The following is a 26,044-nucleotide window of genomic DNA, read 5'->3' on the forward strand; positions in this document are numbered from 1 at the left end:
CAGTTGTTTTTTCCTCTTGCAATAGATTCTTTGCAGATGCACTCCAAAGTGAATTGCCTCTCTTATCAGCCAAATTATCACTGACAAAATACAAATCTAACTGTTGCAGACCATTGATGAACTGAATCCTCATTAAAATCAACAAAACCTTGAGCAAAAGGATGTGCAGCATTAGGACCCATGTCTGAAAACCAATTACTGTTACAGATGTATTGAAGTTCTGCATAATGTACTATCCCTGCATACCACAAAATTTCCTGGAGCACTGTTAATCTAAGATTCCTCTCTGTGCAGAGCTGCTGACAGCAGAATGCTTACAAGATTTAGCTAACAGGCAGCCCTGACGCAAAAATAAGTGGGTAGAAAGTAGCTAAGAGAAAGCTTTTATTTGGATTTCTAGCTATCAGCAGGATGAACATACTGATACCAGCCCGATAAACATACTGTGTAGAGTGGGACATGATATCTAGGGGGTCGCCCCCAAACTTATTTTAAGTACATAAATCACAGCATATGTTGTCCCACTTCAAAGCAGAAGTCTTCAATTGGTTAGGGTGGCACACTTAATGCTGTATCCTCCACAGGAACCATTTATATTATTATTTCTCAATTTTTTTTTTTAATTATTTATTGAAGCTACTGGTTTTGAACCATAGTCCACAGATTCACTAGAGGTGACTGTGTGCTCTTGGTACAGAACAGCAGATAACCATCTCATTGCTTACACAGTGGAGCAGCACATGCAGAGATATTAAACATCTTTTCAGCTATGACCACACACACCAGACCTTCATGCATGACGTCCCTTACTTTTAAGTGACAAAGTATCTTAAGTCCTTTCCACTCTGGAGGCAATAACAAGAGACAGCATTGTTTGCATTCAATACTGACAGATGGGCTCTGGTTTTCCAATTCTTCTGCCTTACAACACTTTCAGTAGTGATCATCTTGCTGTATCTTCTCCCCTCTGAGATCCTATACACCTGGCACCTGGGTGCAGACCATCCCCTCAAGTATTTTCAATGTGCAAGAGATGAGAGCAATTTGTGCCTTCGAGCATCTCTCCACCACCACCCAGCGTGCCCAGCCCTTGCTCCAGAGCCTTAGAAGGACACAGTAGAAAGGAAGAGCAATGCAAGACAGCTGGAGTAAAGTAGAGCAGGAGAGTAACCAGAACATTAGAAACACATTTGTAGGGATGGAAGTTTCACAGCAAAGTAGCTTTGAACTTGGCTGCTAAATAATTCAAGCAGGCCTAGCAAAAGCCCCAATTTTATTTCCCACTGTGCATTATTGAAACTGTCCCAGATGGTATAAAACTTGAGGGGTGGGACAAAATGGAGTATCAAAAATTGAGTTAGTTAAATTGGCTCTAGCTACAATTCCACTGCAGCTTCTTTAGTGATGCTCTTGTACTCCTTCAGAAGTTCCTCTTGTTACTCCCACTGATGAAACTGTCAACCACCTCTCAAACCTGAAACCTTAACAGCAATAAGCTGGCATGAGTTTCCACTTGACACAATCCTTACTGAGCACTAATATTTATTAATTAGTCACCTATACATTGAAACCAATGAAATTATGCTAACAGAACAAAGGCACATTTTGTGTAAGCCTGGATTTTTCAGAAGGGATGAGAGTGGCAAAATCTTGGCTCTGCCATTTTATAATAGCCCAAATATTCTGTTGCCTCCTGGTTCACATTGGCATAGTTTGTTCTATAAATAGAAACACAAGTACTTTTTAAACTCCACTGGGCTGATTCACGCATCCTGTACTAGAGAGGCTTCAGTATCACTTAACACATGCACAAAATCTCTTTGGAAACCTTGAGTTATGTGAAGAATGCTATAATGCACAGTGTTGTTATCGCTGTTACTGCTGAAACCCAACTCTATCACTCCCTGGCTTTCACACACCAGATTTCCCTGGGGAACGCAATTTAATTAATTCACAGCTTAGAAACAAACATCTCCTCTCCCTCTCATTTTTCTTCTTTTTACAGGACTGTAATGACCCTCTTTTATTGTTTCCAACAGATTTACAACAGATTGGAAATACCCAGCATCTGCTCAGCAGTAACAATATGAGCAGCCATATGTGATTTGAAGCCAAGGCTTAAAAAAAGCCCCAGTCTTCTCCCTCCAAACAGATTTTACAAACTGCCCTTTTGCTTCCAAAGTAGAGGGTTTTTACAATGACAATGATCACAACAGGAATGAGGATTTAACTAAGCAAAGAGGTTGGACAATATTTGCAATAAAAAAAGCTTATGAGCCACTTCTAATGGCATTTACAGAATCTCTGCTCAGGAATTCTTACACTGATATCAATGCACAGATTCTACACTACAGACAAACTGCCTTTAAACTGGTTTGCATATACAGAAATACAAGTTTTAAAATACTTGTTGTCATAGTTTCAGGCTACACTTTATTATCAGGTGTACTCATGACTATGTGGCAGAAGACAACAAAGCATTCCTCTAGGAAGCTGGAGTCTTTGCAGCATAGCGGAAAATATCATGGCACTAACCCAAAGCTGGTACTAACATTTCACCCTTCCCACTCTGGCATTTTATACAGCTGAAAGCTGGCCAAGCTGTAATTGCTGGAGCTTTCAGCAGCCGTGTCATCTAGCCACACACACAAAACAGGGCAGTTAGTTCTTATTACACAGGTCTGGGATTTCAGCTGTACAATGGGACTCTCAAGTCTGTATGCTTCCAATAATGTCTTGAATAAATTACTAAGTCTGCCCTTTTCCTACATATGATGATTTATTGCCCATGTTTACCTGGGAGGGAAAGACTCAGCCAAGTGATTTAAGGAATTACAATCCATCCCTTTTATTTGTGGTATTGTCCTCATTCCCCTATACATTTCATTCCCTCTCTCCTCCAAAACAATGCAAGTACTAGGCCAAATTTTGGAAGTAACAATGACAGATGCTGCTGTATTCATTATTATTAAAATTTAAAAGTTGATGCTGCAGTTTGAAGATTTTTTTTTCATGTTAAACACAGATGCAATCAACAAGAGACAGACAGTCTAGAATTTGCCCAGCTTGATAATAATCAGAAAGCACATTTAAAAAATTAAGCTATAATCTAGATACAAGGCCCAGCTGCTGTTTCTATAAGGAAAACTGACAACTCTCTCAACAAGGTGCAAAAGAAAGGAAACAAGAGAACAGTGTTAGTTGACAATGTAGTGCAAGCTAAGACAGCAGCCAGAAGACAGCAAAGAAAGCAAACCCTTAAATGAGCAGATAAAGCTGACTGCTACATGTCAGTACCCAAACAGCCTTACTAGAGAATGGCAGCACTTAGGAGCTAAAACCTTTATGAAACAAAGGATCAGTAAGAAATGTGTGGGTGAGAGGAAATTATGAAACCAGAACACTGATTAAGAAGCATATGAGTTTACTATGTAGAGTCCTGACACACAATACTTTGACAGCAATTCAAAGTGACTGCATGAAGAAAATGGAATTGATACAATTTTTTTAGAGTAATGCATGTCAATTGAAGCACAGAATCTCAACAGTTTTATTGTAGAAACACTCATTGTGCACACTCAAAGAATGAATAAAAACATGGAAGATGGAAGATATACCACCAGAAGCTTTCAAGGACTAGTAATATATATCCTTCTTTGTAATGTGATTTCTTGTCCAGCCACAACAATAACAAGAGTTAAATATTTTCAAAAACCCACCAATATGGGAAAGTGAGAGGTAGAGATTTAGGAAAAAAAAAACTCTTAAGGGATCCAGGGAAAAAGAAAAAAATAGAGCAACATATTGTTACAAAAAGCTCCAAAAATGAGGGAAAACAGTAACACTAAATATAGTCTAAGAACAAGAGAAAGCAGATCATGATGTAGCAGCACACTAACATTCTAGAACAGGATAAATTCCTCTGCATTACTAAACATGTAGCTGGAACACTGTAATGAGATCTATCAGGAAAAACACAACAAGAGAACACAGCAGAGAAGTCCAATAGATTACAAAAAATTGCATCATTTAGATTTAGCATTTTAGAATATCTGCAAGCCGTAAGAGTATCAAGAAATTGGCTATCTTTTCTTAGTTCGTTACTAAGGTGAATCCATTTCCTCTAGGAGATTTAGTTATTAAGAAGTCCACATGTCAGATTAACTATGAAAAGTTATCCAGGGTATTTTTTTAAAACAAGTTCATTTAAAAGCAGACTTTTCTTTTAAGAAGTATGCAATAAATTTGCGAAAGACACTTCCAGCACTAGATACTTACTTTTTTAAGTTCAGCCCTTAAGTTATTATATGGAATCGTTACAAGTCAACAGTAGGTGGTTTATAAAATGTAATTTTATTTAATGTTACTTTGCTGTTACAGAGGGCATAACATTTTCACAAGGCTTTTTTGGGACTACAATCAATGATTAGCAACACACAATAGTGGTCCAAACTCTCTAACAATCACTGGACAAACTTGACACCTTCTCACATGTGCACAAACCTGCATGGAAAAGTACTAAATTTTATACTTGGACATGTGAACTTCAATTGGTTTTCCCATTCCAGTGTATTAAGAAATGACATGCACTTTAGTCTGCCAAAAAGCACTGCCTGTACTCCAGCAGTAACATGCTGCTTCTAATACATAGTAAAGTGAATACCAGAACTACAAAGGCAGGAGTGTAAGTGAACTTTTATTGGGAAGGGATATCAACTTAAACAGCAGCAACTGAAGATTAAGAGAAGCCCCTGTTTTTGAACATACAAGCTTCTGTATTACATGATACGGGAAGCAACTCAATTTGTGGTTTTCCAAACTTTAAATTCTCAACTTGATCTGGCCCAGAACTTCCATATTCCTACTGAAACAAATACACAGTAGCATGTGAAAGTCAATTATGGAAAGGAAACCCTGCAGAATAAGGAGGGAATGTGGAGAATTAAATGCTATGTGGAACACTTTTTAGTGGCAATTAACTACATTTTCATATCTTACTGTAATACAAAACACAGTCAACTGGCAGGAACTGGTTCAGATTTGTTTTTAAATACCAGGTACACTTTAGTCCGCTACATAAGTGTTTGGAAGTTACTTATGTTTATATGAAATGAAGCTATTAATACTTTTCTACAGCAGTAACCGCACACCAGGAAGGCCAGGACAAACACAAATCAAGGAATGGAGTTTTCCCAAAGCTGCAGTGTGAAAAGACTATAAATTGATTTCCATACACATGGATGGGTTTTCTTTGCTATAGGAAATCCAAGTGGAGCTATAAGGAATGGAGACGTGTAAAAAGGTTTTTTGAGAAGGAAAGGGAGAATGACGCCCCATGTGCAGTTTAGTTTTCTGCACCTTCTGCAGCATCACATTCTTCTCCTGCACTGTCTGATGTCCATAACTAGAAAGAAAAGAAGAAAAGTGTCAGCTTTCAGAAGTGCAGCTTGAATTCCAAAGAGACAACTACTGAGTGTAAGGAAATGATAATGAATTAGACTTGCCCACAAAGTACCAGTGCACTGGCACTGCACAACCCTGGCTTCCAGCACTTGCTGGGGGAGAGGTAATGGGCACATGCTGGGTGCATGTGCCCATGCACAGGGCACAATGAGCTCTTCTCCTCAGGCAGAACAGGCATGTTCTCAATGGCTCCATTGTGCTTAACAGTGAGCTGTGCCATCTATCCCCACCATTCAACAGCCTCAACAGCAGCTCCACAGGCAACTTCCATTTCAAACACAGCAGTCTGAATCCTGCAAGTGTAGATTGCCACTTTGGTTATCAAAGCTAAGCACTTCACTCTGCTAACCACAGACACTTTTACTGAAGGACTACTGCAAAATAATAATTGTTGTCATAATTTTAAACACAGTAATTATTCAGACAGGATATTCCCTGAAAAACTGCCATAGTTGCATATTTTAATACAATTTAGTTGTTCCATAAAGCACTTTTCTTAAATGGTTTATCATTATAACAACATACTCAAACAAACTGATTTTATTCTTAGTACACTGAAATTTCAGAGCTTTTGAATGAAAATCAGAACAACAAGTAAAGCAAGCTACACTGGATGTACACCAGGAGAAACTGTTCTGAGGTAGTCATCAAAAAAGTTTGAGTAAGATTCCCTGACAGATCACAGATGAGCTTTTTTAATTCCTTGTCCTATCTTATACATTAGGTTGGGCGGAATGCCCTTTCTCCCCTCTACCATAAAGGCCATCACACCAGGAAGAATGTGAGCTAACCGGGCTGTTATTCCACATTACATGGCATGAAGCTGGACATCAACTTACATAACATTCAAACTAAGTTATGAAAAGGTATCATAGGCAAACAGCCCAAGTCAGTGCTGTGCTTTGTGTGAGAGGAAAATAAGCGTTTTTTTTCCATCAAATTCAGTCTAAGCAAACACCTGGAGAAAAGAACCAGATAATACATAAGAAAGCAACTTACTGTTAGGTTGTCTCTAAGCAACTGCATGATGAGAGTACTGTCTTTATATGAGTCTTCATTCAGTGTATCAAGTTCTGCAATTGCCTCATCAAACGCCTGGAATAATTACATCATCTTTAGCCTTTCTATTAACTGATCATTAAGCAAGCAGAAGCTAAACCTATCAGAAAAGGCAGCTTAAAATAAAAAAGCAACATCAGAAGTTAATGACCTGCTCTACTTGAAATAAAAACATACTTAAGACATAATAAAAGCTTCCCATGCTGCTGAAAATTTAAGTCACATTGTAAATACAGCCTGCTTGTACCCCTTCAATCCCACTAACCATATGAGCTAGGAAATCAGAAACTTTAAATATGATCACTTCATTCACAGAATCTAGGAAGTAATAATTCATACAGTTTTAAGCATAAACTCTCTTCTACTTTCCCTGCACACATACTGGGAAAAAAAAAAAGTGACTTACTGTCTTTGCCAGTGTGCAGGCAAGCTCAGGGTTGTTGAGAATCTCGTAATAAAATACAGAGAAGTTAAGAGCTAGACCCAAGCGAATTGGATGTGTTGGCTGCATCTCCTTCTTGCTGATATCAAATGCTTCCTGATAAGCTCCCTGTGAGTTTTCTATTGTTTCTGTAAAAGAATGACAAACAAAGTGGTTTTGGGTTAATTTAGATTTTTTTAAAGCTATTCCTACCTAGATAACTCCATTAGTAGGAGACTCTAAAGTGCTGTACATAAACCTGTTCTTTGGAAAACAGTACACTTATTTAATCAAAGTAATGATTGTACACCCATCTTAAGTATAGCTGCCACACTGACAAAGCACAGGGAACAAACTAAGCTATTACAGGCAAAGGTATTCAAGAGAGATAAACACACAGAACTTGGTAAACACAAGCATCCAAGACTACTTCAGTCTTCAGTGGCCTTTGATAATTTTGAGCGGGGCGGGGGAAGCATTTGTGCATTACTTTTTCTACGGAACTCATACTTCCTTTCTCAGGATGGACATGTTCACGTGAATTATGTGTGCAGAGTAAACAAGGCTCAATTCCTTGAGGAAGTTTGGAAGGCATGTACAGCATGTTCCTGAAAAATTGAAGGTTTGCCTCCAAAATCTGCGTGTGGACAGGTCAAGATAAAAAGCCCCAATGTTGTGCCCAAAATAACTGGGATAAACACCACAGACAAAAAGAGGTTACCAGGTCAGAGTACTTCAGGAGTGCTACCTATAATTTATTCCAGATTCACTTCTGATAGACAACCAAAGAGCCTACAGCTGCCTTAAACATGCTGCAGATGGAAGGAGACTGCAGGAAAAGAAAGGTCATTGTCAGAGCTCAAAATACTCTGTGAGGGAGCTAGCTAGTACTGGCACTACTCCAGCAAATGCTGGTAAAATAACCTGGTAAGTAAAATATAATAAGTACTGAAAAAGAGTCAAGACAGATTTGGATTTGCAATATTTACACAGTAATGAGTGCTAAAGGACTATCCATTTGTTGAGAATAGGTGAAAGAAGCCAAAAACTAGCAAATCCAGGAGATAAATTAACTCGTAAGTACATAAAATATATTTGAAGCTGAGAAAATAAACAGATGTTTTGAGGTGGAAGATCAGAAAAGCTTAAAGTCTTGAAGTTTGCAAGAAGTTAAGCAGAAAAGTCCGCATGGTGATACATATAAACTGTAGCTTCAGAGCTAAATCCCAGCAGGATCTGCTAACAAAGCTGTATCAATCAATTTCTCCTGCACTGTATTCCCTATTAGCATGTGTGGCATTTAACTGCAGTCATTTTAGCAAACAGGAGCTGGTATTTCTATGCTTGGACAAGCCCAGATTTGTAGCTGTTCCTTGAGACAAAATATAAATCAGATGATCTTTGTGAAAGCCAAAGGCAAGTTTACTCTGCCGATGGACTTGCTGCTGCTACTTGAATCAAATTAAGGGTTAAGAATTTCTGAATGCAATACATTAATGCAAAGACTTACTCCATTCTGTATGTCTTAATTTTTCAACTTGAACGCTCCTACAATAGAGGAGACTAACAAAGCCTTTACTGAGAGACAACCAGTCCCATCCTCCCACTGTGCACTGCAATCGGTTTCAGGAGGCCAGCAGGGTCAGATCCTGCCCTGCCCAACGCCAGGGACAGCCAACGCAGCATCCACATGTTCCAGCAGTCCCTCTCCTTTGTGTCACAGCACTACTGCACAACTAATTTTAGTCTGTTATGTAGAAGCAGATCACTAGCTTATGCCATTCCAAGAGTTTTTAACATCACAACATCATCTGGGCACCTTGCAAGGCAGTTTTAATAATTAATTCAATACATCTGCTCAATACAGAGTTAAAATCTTCCCCAGAAGAGGTTCCTGAGATACTTACAACTAACTATGCACCTGTTCTAACTCCTAGGAAAGGTCTATAGTCTCAAGATGCCCAGTATCAAGTGGCAGTTTCCAGGCCTTTCCTGCTGAATCCAAAAGGGCAAACTCAAATTCCCATTAAAATCAATCATTTTACAGTACAGCTTATGCTTTTTTGCTAGAGTATCAACTAGTAATTTTGTGGCTTCTTTATAAACATAGGTGACTACAATGAAGTCTGCTTCACAGTGAAATGGTTAAAATTTAAAAACCAACAGGACTCTACCATGGAGTACAAAATGTTAGATCTGTTTACTCTCCCCAACCAACTTTATTTTAGTAAAGAATTACAAACAAGCAACATTAAAACATCACCTACATTGTTTTCCATAAGATTTGAATAAGCATTATGGAAAAACTATTCAGGAATTTAGGGTAGATGACAGGAACACCACCTAAAATTCCCTGGCATATTCAAGGTCTGGTCAGAGTTTTGCTCTCTATCTGTATGAAAGCTGTGTTTCAGACAGAAATCTCCAGTTAACTCGTGTGAACTTGGACTCTGTATTTCATTTCCTGGCCCCTCACCCATGGACCAGCGCTGTGAAAGACCCAAGGTACTTACGTTTTCTGTCATCACCACAGGCAACCTCAGCAAGGTATCGGAAGTAGTCTCCCTTCATCTTCAGGTAGAATACCTTGCTCTCTGGATTAGTTGCATTGGCTATTAAATATTTGTCCAAGAGCTCCTGAAACAACAACAAAACACACATTGACATATTACAAACACCACTGCAACTAAGTTCAATCTACTCTCCCAGAAGTTTGCATGGACTCAAATGTTTGCTACAAGGCTAAAAAGAGTTCTAAGGCATTTTAGATAGATGCACACTTATTCTAACAAACCGAGTATAGGTACAAAACAGAGACTGCATTAAAATGAACAGACAACTGGCCAATCAGACTGCAAGTAACAAGGAAAGGAAACTGATGTACAGTTTCAGGACCAAGTTTAGTTTCAGGATATACACTTCTCATTTCAAAAACATTGGAGATGAGTAAACTTTTACTGGAAAAGCAAAACAGAACACAAAGTTTCAAAGCTACTTTTTTTTTAATCAATCCTGTTTATTAGACTTGTAATAAGGAATCTCCAGCCCACCTACTACAGGGAGTCAAGGATTCAAACCCATTCAGTTGGCAGCCAACCTCACCAAACTGCACCAGGTCTTCACAAGGCTCTAAAGGAACACCTGGCTCCAACACAGCAAGGAGGCATCCTTCATATCCGCCTTGCTGATCCCAGAACAGGAAGGGCCATACAGTGCTCTCCAGCACACCCTGAGCTGCGGCAAACATCACCTCTTGTTCACAACTGCCCTACCTGATACCAGAAGGACAAGGAAAGGTTTGCAAGCCTCCAGCAAGAGAAGGTAAGTCTCTCTCCAAGGCTGCAAGTCATCCTAAGACAGGGGTGAAAAAAGGAGAGAAAAGGTACAGGGCTTTCCCCTAGAGAACAGGGTAGTTCAGAGAACTGACAAGCAGCAGAGCAGCTTCTGGCTGACCTTGCCCCTGAACTCCAGAGATTTTACCCAACTCATTACTACAACCACCCATGTCCTCTAGAGTTGACAAAAGATGCAAATGAGTTCAGATACACTCAAGGAAACCCTGCAATACTCAGAGAAAACTTCACAGTAGGAATGTAAATTATAAAGATCTGCATTTACTTATTTGGAAAGTAAACAGGTCAAAAAAGGAGCAGAAAGTTTCCACAAAGCTTGCAGCTGGCTAGTTAAGATTTTTGTTACAGGAATATGTATCCAAATTCATGAAGCAGCTAGAAAGGAAATATGCAAGGAACTTTAGCTTTCTGCACAAAAATCCTTAGCACTTTAATTGGCTACTAGAGCACTATAATCAAAACAAGCTAATTTTAGACACAAACTTACTCCCTATGCACACCACCATACCATTATTACTTCCTTTAATGATCAATAGAAGCAGAGCAGTCCAGTTCAAAGTGTTTACTCATTCCAAGTCCATTTGAGGTTTTGGCAATTATTTTAAACTGACACTTGTAGTATGGTACTTCCAATTGGGTTAAAAAAGCATTTTTGCATCGAAACTGTATGTGCCCATGGATACAACACTGCAGTGCCAGACAAGCTCCCTCAGAGATTCCCACCAAGGCAGTAAGGAAAGTACAGAGTCATACTTGCCCTTGATACAATCCTAGAGAAAACAGCAGAAGGTAAGACGATACCAAGCCTGACATACCCTTGCACCCACCAAATCAAAGACAGACTTTTTTAGGAGTTTCTGTAAGGCTATAAAACCACTGCCGAAGCCTAGACACTGGCTATTTGGCAAAGGTATAAGTGAGGAATCTGTGTAATAGTTTAACACAGTCAAGTATGCAGGGGCTTGAGCAAACATATAGAACAGTACAGCACACTGGTGTTATGGAAAAAGCAGTAAAACCTTAGGTCTGTTTCAAAACAAGAGTTAAAAGGTAGTAGGCAGATGGGTAATACAACACCATAGTAATACTGTTATTGTGCATGAATCATTCCGTATTAGAAAGAGTTATTCCCACTCTACAGATTTCTGCAAAGGAAAAAAAACTTCACATTTTGGCTTGATGTTTTCCTGTTGCTTTTCTCCTTTGACAATGTCTACGTCAGCCATAAAAGTGCAAGACTACCCAAATCAGTTTCAGAGTCTCAGAGACAACAACATGGTAACCTCAAGTCTAACATTTGAGTTTGATTTTCCAAGAAACTGCCCAGAATGATGAAACATGACAAATAATACACCTATGGTTCAGCATAAATCCATGTTTGAAGAGTAACCACCAGTCTATAAAAGCCATCCTACAGTTGGGACTACCTTAAGTAGCAGAGATGTGATCTATACATGTGCTCAGATTAACTGTGCCACAGTCTAAGGAGCACTGACCAGACAAGCAGTGAAGATTTTATACGGCATTTTAAACTAGATATTTAGCAAAATCCTATCTTTGATTCATCTTTCAAATACTGAAATAAAACTTTCAAGATGTTACAACTATATCAACGAGGGAACAATCAGGCATTTTTATGCTTTCCAAAACACAGAAGTTTACTGTATACTTAGCACACAAAAAGTATTACCCATTTTATTACAAAATTCTGTCTTTGGAGGCAGCTCTACCTCTAGAGCTGATCTGGCTTGATTATGACTGAAAAATACTTAACCCCTGGAATCTAGTGCACACTAAAGAATGTTTACAGGAAAGCTTTAGCGTGGCAAATTTAAGCCAAATCTGAAAGCTACATTCCTTAGAGTATCAGTGCCCACTTTTTCCTTCCCCGAGACAGGGTAGGCCACACACTTTTTCTGGGAATATGAAAGGATTTTGCTGTGGCAGCCCTACCACAAGCAAGCAGCACTGTGGCCTGTGTGTCAGTGCATCCTTAAAATGCTGCCTTCATTACACAGATCTGATAACCAGTGGCTCTGTCCAATCTTCTGAGAAACTTAAGAGAAAAAATGATGCTGAGAATGAGCTGCAGATTTTTAGGCAGCAAAGAGTGGGTTATTTCCTAGGCACTTCTCAGGTGGAAAAGCTGAGTAGCCCAGCAGCTCCCACTCCCAGTTCATCTTGAGGGCCTACTAATCCTTACAATAACACAAATAAGGAAGAGACCTGTGCTTTTTCCTTCAGCTAGTGTGGAACATTTTCATTCTGGACTTTACATATTCATTTTTGTTTTTTTAATAGCCTTAAATGGAACCAGATCTCATTTATGAATCCCATAGGTTAGAACAAAATCCAAACAGACTTTGAGTGAAGCTAATTATTTATCAAGCCAGATGTTAATCTTTCAAATCAGTCATTTATTTGATGTATTTCGTGAGCCATTCATCTCAGGATATCATCATCATTTCTGGTAAGGCATCTTAGCCTCCCTTTTCAGAGACAAAATATAGGTGAGGTAGTGAGAGCAGACAGCACAGTAAGCCAAATTTTTTGCTTTACATTGCTGTGAGTCAGTAATAGCCAAGAAAATTCTCATCTTTCCCCACCTGGACTTTTTTACATTTCCAGTGGACAGAAATTAGTCAGGAATCCTTATTTTAAACATCAGCTGATATTAAATAAAATTACTACAGGCAGGCAAAGCAAAAAAGCAGACCACAGAGAGCATCAAAATTTTTGTGATTTTACCTAGGCAGACGCAAGCACTGACAGAGGCATGATTCTGGGATGAAGTAAGGCAATACAGCAGACTGCCATCCATGCTCACATACAGTGAACGTGCCCATCCCTTTTATATATTAAAATACAGCTGCTACCATCACTTAAGAACTGCAGCTCTTCCCATCACCTTCTAAACCAAGTCTTGAAAAACCAGCAATTATGTGCTCTGCAACATGAAACATGCCTCAGAAGCCACATGAAAGTCACATGATGTTCGAGCTGCTGATCTGCCCTGATGGCAGGTGACTCTCAGAACCAGGAGCCGTGTGAAGATGCAGGAATCAAAGCTCTATCCTCAGACCAAACCCACTGTGTCCCACTGCAGTTGCACTACAATAGGCTTGCAGTGTGACAGCCTGTGGTTGGTAGCTGCTGCTTCCCCCAACACTGCCATATTACGCTTAAGTGGCATGCTGGTCCTCCTAGAGCGTGACAAGATTTCCCACTCTACTTCTCCTAAGTGTTGCTCATCCATCTCAGTTTATTTCTACCTTCACAGTGTGCTAACACTCTTGTCATCCTAACAGCATAATATTCTCATATATGATATTCTTTTCCCCTCCTATAAAAGTAAAGCTTATTTATCTACTATAGAGATGCCAGCAACAAAGGGCTAATGCTCCCTGGAACAGGTCTGCAGCCGCCTGAAGAAGCCATGGGGAGCAGGCTGGGAGCCTGGCAGCTAAATACTTCTTCCCCTAAAAGCTGATTTTTTTTCTTCCTCTCTCCATTGGCAAACATATTCCTCTACATGTAAGTGAAACTTACATTTCAATTGCCTTTTTGGATTCTTCTCCATTCTACTTTTGTTCTTTACCAACTAGGTAAGTATCCTCTCAGTCCTTTTCCCCTTCTGTTTAAATAGGCTCAAGGGTTGAACATGCGGTACTCACGGACCACTGCAATTAACCTGAGCCAGAAATACTAAGTCAGTATATCTGCTCTCATCACTTCCCCATTTTTTCAGCTTTATGAAAAGCAAGCCCTGAAGGAATGTCAGCCGTACCTTTACCTGAATGTATGTCTGACACAGACGAAGCAGCTCCCTGAAGACAGAGCTCCTTAATAATTACTTGTGGTGTGTGCATCCAGCACTCCTTACAATACACTGGCACACCTCCCCTGCAATTCATGTTCCAGTCCCACTCCACATATGCTTTCTATTATCTCTTTTCAGGGCAACACCTCCTTGAAAAAGCTGACATCGTAACAGAAAGTCCCACCACTCTCTTCCCACCTAAGCCTATTTTAAAAGGCAAGACTGATTGAGACATTAAGTTCAACCATAGTGTACAGAAAATACTTTCTATACAGTTTAACTACAGGGTAGGTTCAAGTGGCAGAAAAATACCACTGCTATCTGGACTGTGCTGTTTTCTCTTCCCACATATCCAGCTATAAAAAGCAAAGATGAATTTAGGAAAAAAACCATCTTGCATACCCAACTGAACTTTTAGCTTCCTTCAGCAGTTGTACCATTTAGAATTGGACTTCAGTAAGACTAGTAAGTACATGAGTGTAAGTCTCCTCATATATTCCAATGCCACTAGCTAGTGAGCATATTCTTCACACTTAACCATTCAATACCAGAGGATAAACGTGAATCAGATCAGTTCCAGAGATTATCTACTCATCACAACTAGTTTGAGGCCAATTTTCAAAGCACATTAAAGACAGCATGTGCCTAGGTACAGACAGAAGTTCTCAATGTGGTAAACTCAAGTAACTCAAAACATTTACAATGCCACCATTACTCAGATATCAACACCTATGACATGTTTGGGTCACATTACCAGCACCAAGTTATTTAATGTTATGCTATTAAAAGACAGATCTACATTGTCATTTGCATTTTATCACTGAGTACAGTTTATCATTAATTTTGTTCCACTAAAAGGAAAATGTCAATGTAAGAGCAACCATCAGAAACAGCAATGCCCTCCAAAAGTTAAGCTGCTGCATGGTATTTAGCAAGGAGGAGTGTGTCGATGCTCTAAACGGCTGGCACAGAATTTTCTGAATGAAGTCTATGTTGGATAAAGTTTGATTTTTCAAGTTAGACTGTTTCAGCAATACCTTTGAGCCTTAAGCCCATATATCTTCAAGATGTTTAAAATACCTTATTTCAGCACCATCTCCATCTTCTGGGAATGTAATTTTAAAGGTTATTTTTAAAAGCGAACATCCTCACAGTTTGTGTGAAGTAGCTGGCATTTGCAGGTTTTAGTAATTTAAAACAATGTCCTTCACCTGGCTTGAACTCATATGACACAAAAAGCATCTAGAGAAAAAACCAAAATCCTACAGTAGTAATTTTTGACAGAAGAACAACCTAATCAATATCAATGCTTATAATATCAAAATAATTATATTCTTCCTCACTGCATAACGGAAGAAGTTCAATTATATGGAAAAAAAGAAAAAAGAACCCAAGTTGAACTTCTGCTCAGCAGCTCTTAGCTGTCCAAGTGTTCTCAGACCTGCCAGCAGAGAAGGTGTCGTCATTCCACAGAGTACCAATTTTTCACAGGTTTTACAGGAACTAGACTGCATTTTATTGCTATTTCCTCGATGTTTCTTTGTTTTCTGAACTGACACTGAATGTTCTCTATTTTGAGCTCTAAGTGCTTTTGGCTTGTTTTGTTTATTAAAGAGCACAGCCGCCAGGAGAACAGATGTTACCTGGGTAACAGCAAGTAACTGATTACTTAATGTTGTACCACACACTAATTGGCCAAACCCCAGAGAACCAAAAAGTTACATGCAAGTGTAGCAACAATTTCAAAATAAACCTATTTTGAGACAAGGTGTCTAAAAATAATGCACAAGGCACAGAGAGCATGTCAACACTTCTAGCAAGTTAACTCACCACCCTGAAACATGGATTCAACATCAGAGTCCCATCTAGATGAGCAGCCTGCATCTCACAGGAACACCATGAGTGTATGAGGCTACATAAATTCAGGGCTGCAGTATACAAAATATTTGGAAAAATTATTCCGTCTCAAGTATTTCTGATGGTTCATCCAAACCCAATACAAAAAAAAAACAAAACACCAAACTAGAAGCAGCATAGAGAGAAATGGTTTCCACCCCAGCTGCAGTCAAAAAGCAAAGCTAAAGTTGGTGAGGCAGCTCAGACCAACATAATCACCTAATATAACTTAAATGTGAATTTAAACACATCAAATATTCCTAAGTCTCTGACAGCAGAGATGACTGGTGTGGGCTCAGACCTTTCAATAAGGCTTCTACTCACAAATGACTGCCTGTTTTAATCGTCTAGCAGAGTAGTATTTAAGACTTCTTGACTATTTTAAGTAAAATCAGTCATTCCGAAGTCCACAGTATGACTCACTGAAACCTAGGTGTCTTTTAACGTTCAGCAGTTGTTTTCTTGACAGGAAAGGGAGAGTCCCCTGGTGCAACAGTAAGATCACTTTACTTTCAACAGTGTAATTCAGCAGAACTGAGTTCTTCATCCTTCAGGATTCAAGCTCTATGCATCAACTCCTTTTGGGAGAACGTTAAGTGATTTTCATACAGACCTCTCCAGACTAACAGTGTTTCAGTTTACATATTGAGGAAAATATGTGTGCACCTTTCCAGTAATGGCGTGGCCTAAAGATGACCTGACAAAGCACTACTGAAAGCAGTGACAAATGTACCTGACATGAAAACAGAGAGGGTGATCTAATTCATCTTTTCCATTTAGTTCCATGTCTCTGTCTATATAGTTTCAAGAACTGGCAGCCAATACTTTAGACTGGCCCTGAATGAAGTATCTGGAATCTTACTTAACAAATACACTGGAAGCCTGAGCTACAGCACGTCTGCCCACACTACTCCCACCTCGGGCTGAGATTAATTTAATCTAGAATTTACACTCACTGCTTATACTTCTCCTCAAGTTAGGAAGTTCTGTGGTCCCCAGAGAAGTATGTAAGCCAGGAACTACAAGTGTATGGAAATTTAAGTTCTCCTTTCTATAGATTTTCAGACAAAATGAACAACCAAGTGAAAGTCAGAGAATTATTTAAGTTTTTATGGAAGAGCCTAAAGTTTTCCAGTTTCCCCCATCTAATGTAGAAATGAGTATTAAAAAAAAAAAAAAGGTCATTACTCTTTTCAAAAATTAAAAATTTTGGATGAATTAATGGCCATACAACACAGCCAAAAGCTTTCAGGAAAAGTTCCTTGGCATCTGACATATTTATTTCAAATTGATTCTAACATTCTTCTGTGACTGCATTTTACATACTTCTAATTCCTCAAAATACTTCCAAGCGCTCTTCTCCTCTAAGCAAACACACATTTTAGACACCAAATCCTTCCCTTCAGAATCCTGGCCATCTAAAAGCTTACTTCAGCATCCATTCATGACATTGTGTAATATGACAGAATTAAACAAAAAAAGTCTAAATTTTCATTTAAAAATACTTCTATGCTCTGCAGCTACAGAAACCCAAAGGTAAGATTAAATGACTGGCCAAGGTATATCTAGACTAACAGCACTCAAGAGGAACAACAGCACACAGGAGTTATGTGGTCTTAAGGTACATTGCCCTTATGCAAAGAACTAATTTTGACTTGCTTTAATTCTCATCTCTCTTTGGGAGTTCTTGATCAGAGGTTTGGGACCACAAACTCAAAATGGTAACACAACAGATGCACTTTATTCCCATTGCATAGTGTAGCTTGGAAGAGCCTTTTGCATCATCCAACTTTATCTTGAAGGAAAGCCAGCAATATATTATTTTACTTAGTCTACTGGGACTGTGATTGGGAGTGTGCCAGTAATTTGTTATTCCCCAAATGAGACAACATACAACAATGAAGTCTAACCTTAGGTCAGAAAAACTGAAGTCAACATTTCAGATAACCTGGTTACAACAACATCTCACAGAAAGTGAGCCATGACTTTTTCCTAAGGCCCTGTTACCTACTTTTATTAAAAACAATTTCTGCTTACAAGAATTTTGCAAAATATATTTGACTTCAGAACAAAACTTCCTGAAGAAGTTTTATCCAGCAATGATGTGTCAGGTAAAAGTATATATAGTGTATTTAGAAAAGCTATTATTAAAGCAAATGCAAATTCTTCTGTTTTCAGAGCTGAACACATATATCAGGCTACTTCAGTGAATAGATCATATAAATTAAAGGAGAGAATAAAGAGTAATAGAGTAAATAACAAACCCTTATCCATATCAGAAACTGGTAAATTAAATCCTTGATTACTGTAACAAATTTAGAGAAAGGTACAAGCAAAATCATAGCTAATTCAGGACTTCCAACTCTAAGATCTTGACATCTGATGTTCTGGTGGGGGCACAGACTACAAGATGTGAAACTCAGCACTCAAATTGTTTAGCTGCCTCTCCTAAGTGCCTAGCTCACACAAATCAGGCAGTGATATATATTCAGATATACAGGATGGATTAGCGAATGACAAGCTTACAAATCAGCAATATGCAGAGCTGAAGTGTTCTAATGTTGGTTCCTGGGATGCAGAAAGGATGAAGAGGAACTGTAAACACCCCTCCAATAAACTTGGTGGAGCTATACTGAGTATCACAGATGCAGTGCTCAAGAATAATTATTACTTACCTTACCTGTTTGTGACAAAATTGGCTTCAAGTTTATTGGCAGTAAGAAAGCACCTGGCCCCTCATTCTCAAAGGCCAAGAGCATAAAGATAAATATGAAAATATTGGTTAATCAAGCATGCACCTTCACCTACCAAATTTACAAAGCATACCCATGCACTTTTACCAGCCCTTCCTCTGCTGTTTTCCTCACTACCTGCCTCTGAAAATCAGGCATCCCCCATTACTGAAACCAGAATACTAAGCTGTAGTGCCTGTACAAAATCTACTCCTTTAATACTGTGCTAAACAACCCCAATTTGTGTCATGATAAAGAAATCAAGTGTAATAACCTTCAAACTCAGGTGTGTTCTTTCCCCATCAAGTTCTCTCTCTCTCACATACAGCCTTCTGTATTTTTCTTCAAAAAGGCACCTCTTCACATTAGTATCCAAGGTAGTAGAAGTGCCTGTGAGACAACTGTCTAGCAGGTAAGCATGACAGTGATTTACAAAATCTGTTAAAAGCTTCACTGCATTAGCAGAAAACCAGAATTTTTGGCTTTGTTGTCCAGTTTGACCCAGTGAGCACATCCTACTTTCTCAAGGCCACCAAAGCAATAAATGTCCTCCAAGAAATTAAGTAATTCTAGACAGCTGTAAGGGGAGGGGGCAGCAAGCAATGACTGTATGGGATGGAGGCTTCAGCTACCATCAGAATTACTTGAACTATTCTTAGCTGGACTCTCTAACAGTTCACGAACCTTGGTGCACTCCAGGCTTTGTTTCTGCAAGAATCAGTCCCTTTTCAGAAATTATTAAGTTCTCTTTGCACAAGAGTGAGGATTCAAGCAGCAGATTCTATTGAAAGATGACAGAAGGTAAAACTATGAATAAGTCAAGCTCAGACCTAAGTTTCAAGCATATTAAACTAAAAAAAAATGAAACCATTAAGTTCCACAATTCTTACCACAAATGTGTTGATGGTTGCTAGAAGCTGTGCTAAGAACACAAAGGAAAAATAATTTCTCTCTTCACAAATTACTTTTCACAAAAAAAGATTATTTATTTCAAACTATTCATTCAACTCACATTCGCTCCACAGTTCTGGACTTGCCAAGAAGTAACATTCCCAACCTGACTTTATGAAGTAGCCCTTCCTTTTACTCAGTCACTTTAGAATAGCAGTTTCTTTAACTTACAAAAGGTTAAATGTAACACTTGAAACACTGTCCCAACCACAACTGGGGCAACTCAAATCCAAATGTAACATTAAGTGATTAGCATACCTGACCTTCAAAATGAAACTACATCCTACACAGTTTCCTGTATCTAAAGACTGTATGTAATACCCTTTTAGTGGGTTTCACCTCTACACCACATATATTTCTGTACAAACTCTCTCTCTTCCCTGACAATAGGAACACAGAGACAAAGAATTCACAAGATATGAAATTTTGGTAAATTGTTTACATAGCAGCATGAAGCTGATACCTACTGAATATGACAAATTTCTACATGTGCAATAAAAAACCACAAAGATTGCACTCTTCTGTAGGCCAAAGGTAACAGTAGGGAATAAACAGGGCTATGGTCAAAGTTATCCATCATCAGACATCAGATATTTTACCTGATATGAGGAATCTATTTGCTACTGCAAGAAAATGCCAACATCACTTTCAATTTGTGCTGTTGAAACAAACTGCTCTAAACATTACCTTCTAGCACGGGGATTTTTCTTCTACTCATTTTAAGTGACTAACTTTAGAACTAGATCTACAAAATGGATAATAATCAGAAGTGGGCAGATTTTTTTGCTTGTTTTTATTAGCTTTTATTGTTTCTTCAGTATGTTAAGCAGCAGTAGGAACAACATTGCAACCTTGTGGGGTGAGGGAGGGAGGAAGGAAGGAAAGGGGGGCTGGCAAAAGCAACACACCAATACATGCTTTCAACAATTAACAGTGCAATCTCTCAGAAGATCAAAGCATCCCATCAGCCTTAAGACAGTAAAAATACAGACAACACACACCTATAGCTCAAAACTATTTCATTGCAGGCACTGCCACAGAGTGGCAAAAAGAATCAACAGCACAAGTAAAGTGAGTATTCCTTCATTTCTAAAAGTTCACAATGCCATCGCTCATTTCTAGAGAAACAAGCCAACATAGGCATGACACAATACAATGTAAAAACGTTTACAGAGGACACTGTGAAAACTGATGTTGGGAAGCAACTTAAAAGCCTCAGGTACTTAACTTTTCTATGTAAAATTTTAAAAGAATATTAAAAAAACACTTTAACATTTCAGTTAGACAGGAGAAGTAACCACACCAAGACATGGCTGTTTTCAAGCCCTTATGATTTTGCATCTTCATCAAGATTTAAACTGTGGGCAAATAGTTACCAAATCTCATCTCAGCTCCAACACATCAGGACCTAGAAACTGAACACAGGCAAACCCGCACAAAAACCCTCAAGCTGTAAGTGGAGAGCGCTTCCAGGCAAGGGCTGCTGTCTTCCCTGCATTTACATTACTGCTCTCTAAAGAACAAAGGAGCCTGAATGCAACACAAGTTACGATCCAAGGCACTCAGAAAACCCACCAGTTTAATCTGCTTCCCCAGAAAGGTTCCAATTCAAAAGTTAACTTAAAAACCTATTGTCACTGAACAGTGGAGTGTGCATATTAGTAAGCAGACCTTATACTATACATTTCATCTTCAAAGTTTCCTACATCATTTCACTAATTATATGAAAGTTGCTGCTTGCATCCACCCTTTCTACATTATCTAGTGCCCGTTTTGAAATCACTCAGGTCAAGGGAAAGCAACATGAACTTTGTGCTCAGAGTATATGAATCAACATAGTGTGAACTTTATCTTGAAAAAAATTAAGTTGCCAACCTGTTTCTTTATTCAAGGAGAAGAGAGTTTCAAGAACAGTTTTAACTATGAGTCATAAGGGATGATTCAACATTAACTCTCTACATTACCAATGAATTAGTCAATCAATACAGGGAGCTCAGCAAAACCTCCTAGTGTACCTTTCAAATAAAACATTTGTGCAAGTTATTTGACAGCCATACCATTTCTCCATTAAAGAGCTATTCTCATCTGAAAGACCAGTCATAAAATTAACAGCTAAAAAGTATTCAGATCATGCCTACTTGCAAGATAGGCAGTTAAAGAATGACAGTTAAATAATCAGTAAAAGCTTTATTTTTATGTATACATCTATATACAGATATCCCAATGTAATTTTGACTGTTTTTATTCTAGTGGTGATTAAAATTAGGTTCTTTATCTAACCATGACCTGAAACAACACTTAACTGGCTTGGGGCATTTTTTGCAGGAAAAAAAGTAATTACAGATTCCACGTTCCTGACATTTTAATAAAAAAATTAGCAGCATTTTTAATGCTAGCACAAGTATTTCTACATGAAGATTTAGAAATATGCCACACCAGTAGTTAAAAAAAAAAAACCCTTTTGAAAAAACTGTTAGTAGTATGACTAACAGCAGTCACACTCCACCCAACACACCCACCCTTGCTAAATCCAAATACTCCAGATGACAAGCAACCTTTCCATACTCCTTGCCAGCAGTTGTTACAGTTTAGCTGCCTTCCTAGAATTAAAAAAGCATCTCTGAGATTCAGCTGAAGAGATCTGAAAAAGCTACAAGCTGTTACCATAGTACTAGTACAGAAGAAATTATCATTAAAAGGAGGAGCCAAAACCATTGTGTGGCTCAGCTTTAGGAAACCCATCCTTTGTAACGCCTGCTCCTCCTGAATTCCAGCCTCTCACACACTGACTCACGGATCATAGGAGTGGTAGATGGAGGAGGAAACGGAGGGAATCAGAAGAGAACAGAACTGCACATGGCCCTCAAAGGAAGAATAAAAAAAGGAAGGCTTGCAGTAGATAGCCAACATCTCCTACCAAAGGAAGGCACATCTTTGCAGCAGGTCAGGACAGGACAGGAAAAGCATGCTCAGCTGCAGGTCTTCACTACTTCCTGCAGCCTTCCAGGCCGGAAGGGGAGAGTTGCCAACAGGCTATTGCTGAGAACAGAGAAAGACTAGAGTGCATTGAAAAATTCATCTAGCACAGGAAGAGCTTGCTTTCCCTACACTTGAGGTCTGTGCTAGCACAGCTACCAGAATACCTGCTGGCCACCATCAGAATAACTTCAGTAGAGACACTGCGTGAAGTGGTTCACTGCCTCTCCCTATGGAAACACAAGTTCCTTGTCAAAATGGTACAACCAGTATGAGATTTTATACATCACCTTCTCCAAGGCACTCGATTTGGTAAAAGGACAAAGGGAGATGAAGAAGTCTGAAGAGTGAGCTTTACATGGAGGTCCCAATAAGTTAGTTCTCAAGTGGGCACTGAGTAGAGAAAGAAGAGTGACACAAATGCTGCCACTTCAACACAGGGTTCTAGTGAAACTCTTGCCACAGGAAGTCAGAATCCTACAGAAGTTTTTTTCATCTTTGTGAAAATAACGTCTTAATATCTCAATTTCAATACACCTGTAACTGGAGAAACAATTTTGCTCTTGTGGAAGGCATGGGCTCTTAAATGTGTTAAGGAATTAACTGATTCGTAAAGCTAACAAATATGAAAATTATTTTCAAGGAAAGATAACTCACTTTGATTTAGAAAGAAAGAACAAATCTAGGTGGCAGCATACAAGGAAGCATATAGGTATTTTCAGCACAATCCAAAGAAGCATTCCCTTGTACGTGAGCCAGAACACTTAATCAAGAAGAAAAATCAGTTACTTCCAAACCAGCCACCTTTAAATTCACATCTCCTAAACAAATCTAGAATAAATTTACCTCAAAATTGTTTATTTCCTTATAGACTTGCTTCCTCCTGGTCTCACATTAGCAATACTAGACACCAAAAAAAAAAAAGGTAACTAAGAGGAGCAAATCAACCACTGAAGATGATCTGCCACAGAATTACTATTGCATTATGCACATGCAGTTTTTTTCAGATACAATTCCCTGGTCATGTAGAACTGGATCCAGCAGCCTCCACACTGCTGACACACATCTCTTGAGCTCCCACTGCAGTTCACTACAGTTTTCCTACCAATAGCATCTGGAATTCTGCTGCTTCCACAGAAATCTACTTCTGGGTTTGATGCATGCTTAGGGTGTCTTTTCAGTCTTTACACCTTAGCTTTACACTGCTCCATAATTATTGCAAACTCATCTCAAAGATACCCTGAGAAGTCAGCTTGCATCTAACAATTGCTACATGTCACTTTCCCCCCTTCAATACAGATGTCTAAGTTTGTAAAGTCAAATTTATGTTAAAACATTCCTCAAAATGTCTCTTGAAGACCTCTTTAGAGTATTTTTCTGCATCAGGAAGTAAACAAAATGCATACATGGTTTCAATGTTTGTAGCAAGTTAGTAGCTGATCTGAATACAGGGCTTTCCTCATTTTCAGCTTATCTTACCAATATGCTTACTAACCACAGCACAGAGGCTAAATTCTCTGTATCTCTGCAACTACCTGGTGAAATACTGCATATGGATCACTCCACCCAAAAACCTACCTCATAGACACTCAAAATTGACTATCTCAAATACCTCTACACATATAGGGCCAACAGTATAGTGCAGTTGATCCTCCTCATCATAGTGACCCATGTAAGGGTTGTAGAAGTTATGGTACTGACCTCACCTACCCCACCAGAACACTGCATGATATGCCCTAAGCAAGTTTCCAATGCTTCCCGCAGTACAGCAGCACACTTAAACACAGCATTTTTTTTACCTTAAACAAAATATAATAAAAAACAAAGTCCTGACTTACCAGCACCGTGGTGCAGATGGACCTAAGCTCGGACTCCACCTTCTCCCGATAGTCCTTGATAAGCTGCATCTTCTTGTCACTGGTGTCTGTCTTCTGCTCGATGCTGGAGATGACCCTCCAGGCCGAGCGTCGCCCCCCCACCACGTTCTTGTAGGCCACGGAGAGCAGGTTGCGCTCCTCGTTGGACAGCTCGGCACCTTGCTCCGTTACTGCCTTCATGCAGGTGGCCATGTCATCGTAGCGCTCGGCTTGCTCAGCCAGCTTGGCTTTCTGGATCAACTCGGTCTTATCCATGGTGGCTGGCAGTGGGACAAGGGCAGTGCAGTAGCAGAAGAAGCTGGAGATGTCACACTATCAACACGAGAATGCACCTCAAAACCTGACAGAAAGAAGACAGCAACCATGATGCCAGGATAAACACCACCGAACACGATCCTGCAGCACCCACTGTAACCCAGCAAAAAACGAGAATTATTGTGAGCCTTGCCTTCCCTTCCCCATCTCCAGGCGCTCCTCCTGGAGAGACGGACTGCAACATCTTGCCCTTCCATGCGAGGCTACGGGGACTCGTCCCAAGGGTCCACCCCTCGGGAAACCACGACCTAGAAACCCAGGTGAAGTCACACTCGGTCGGTGCTATACAAGGGACGGCAACCAGCCGCCCAAGCAGTGGAAATAGCTGTTTTTCCATCAGAAAAAAGTAATCATCCCGCTTTTCCTTCGTGCCCTACGTGAGCATATTAATATGCTCTCTGACAGGGACTCGTGGAATGATTCCTGGTTACCACCCCGCCTAGGGCCCTCGCCCAAATCCCTGCCTCCGTGTGCTACCAGCCCTGCGGAAGAGCACCGGAGGCAGGCGGGCATGAATGCCGGGACTGGCGGGAAAAATATATATAATAAAAGCAGCAAGACGACCTCAGCGGCGGAGAACGCAGCAGGGGTTAAACCCCTCCAGGACCCTCCTCCCTGGGGGCGAGCGAGGCCAGGGCCGCGAGGCCGGGGAGGGGGCCCTGGGCGCTTCTCCTCCCCGCGGCGGGGCGCGGCGGACACGGGCTTCCCACTCTGCCCCGGCGGCCGCCGATCCGGACCTCGGCGCGGCGGGGGCCCCGCGCTGCCGGCGGGGAGCGCGGCGGCTCCCGGTACAAGGCATCGGGTGCGGTCTCAGGCTCAGCGGCCGCGTCTCCTGGGACGGCGGGGGCCGCGGGGGCGGCCGGCGGAGTCCCCGTGGCGACTGGGCGGGAAGAGGAAGCGGCGGCGGGTGCGAAATGGCGGCGCTGGATGCACCTCCCGCTCCCCGGGGCCGCCGAGCTCTCCACGCCGCGATCACAAAATGGAGGCCGCGGCAGGAGGAGGCAGCGGAGCGGGGCCCATCCCGACGCCGGCCGCGGCCCCGCGCTCACCTGGGTCCGCCGGGCTGTGGGGCCGGGCCGCACCCGGACGGTGCCGCGCTCGGGGCTGTGGCGGAGAGAAAGAGCCGCTCCCGTCTCGGCCGAGCCAGCGCTGAAGGGCGTTGGCGCGCGCACCGACCCGCT

At 40.4% G+C, this 26,044-nt stretch overlaps 1 protein-coding gene across 1 annotated transcript; it reads right to left on the minus strand.

Moving 5' to 3' along the window:
* Positions 1–4,334: 4,334 nt before the first annotated feature.
* On the minus strand, positions 4,335–26,044 carry YWHAQ (tyrosine 3-monooxygenase/tryptophan 5-monooxygenase activation protein theta). Its single transcript, XM_053938552.1, has 6 exons — positions 25,913–26,044; positions 24,510–24,888; positions 9,457–9,580; positions 6,929–7,092; positions 6,463–6,558; positions 4,335–5,404 (listed from the first exon to the last, which is right to left on the minus strand). Exons 2-6 carry the CDS (start codon positions 24,801–24,803, stop codon positions 5,345–5,347), a joined length of 738 nt encoding a protein of 245 aa, XP_053794527.1. The 5' UTR covers positions 24,804–24,888; positions 25,913–26,044; the 3' UTR covers positions 4,335–5,344.

Source organism: Vidua chalybeata, chromosome 3 (assembly GCF_026979565.1).
Source record: "Vidua chalybeata isolate OUT-0048 chromosome 3, bVidCha1 merged haplotype, whole genome shotgun sequence".
Taxonomy (NCBI): Eukaryota; Metazoa; Chordata; class Aves; order Passeriformes; family Viduidae; genus Vidua; species Vidua chalybeata.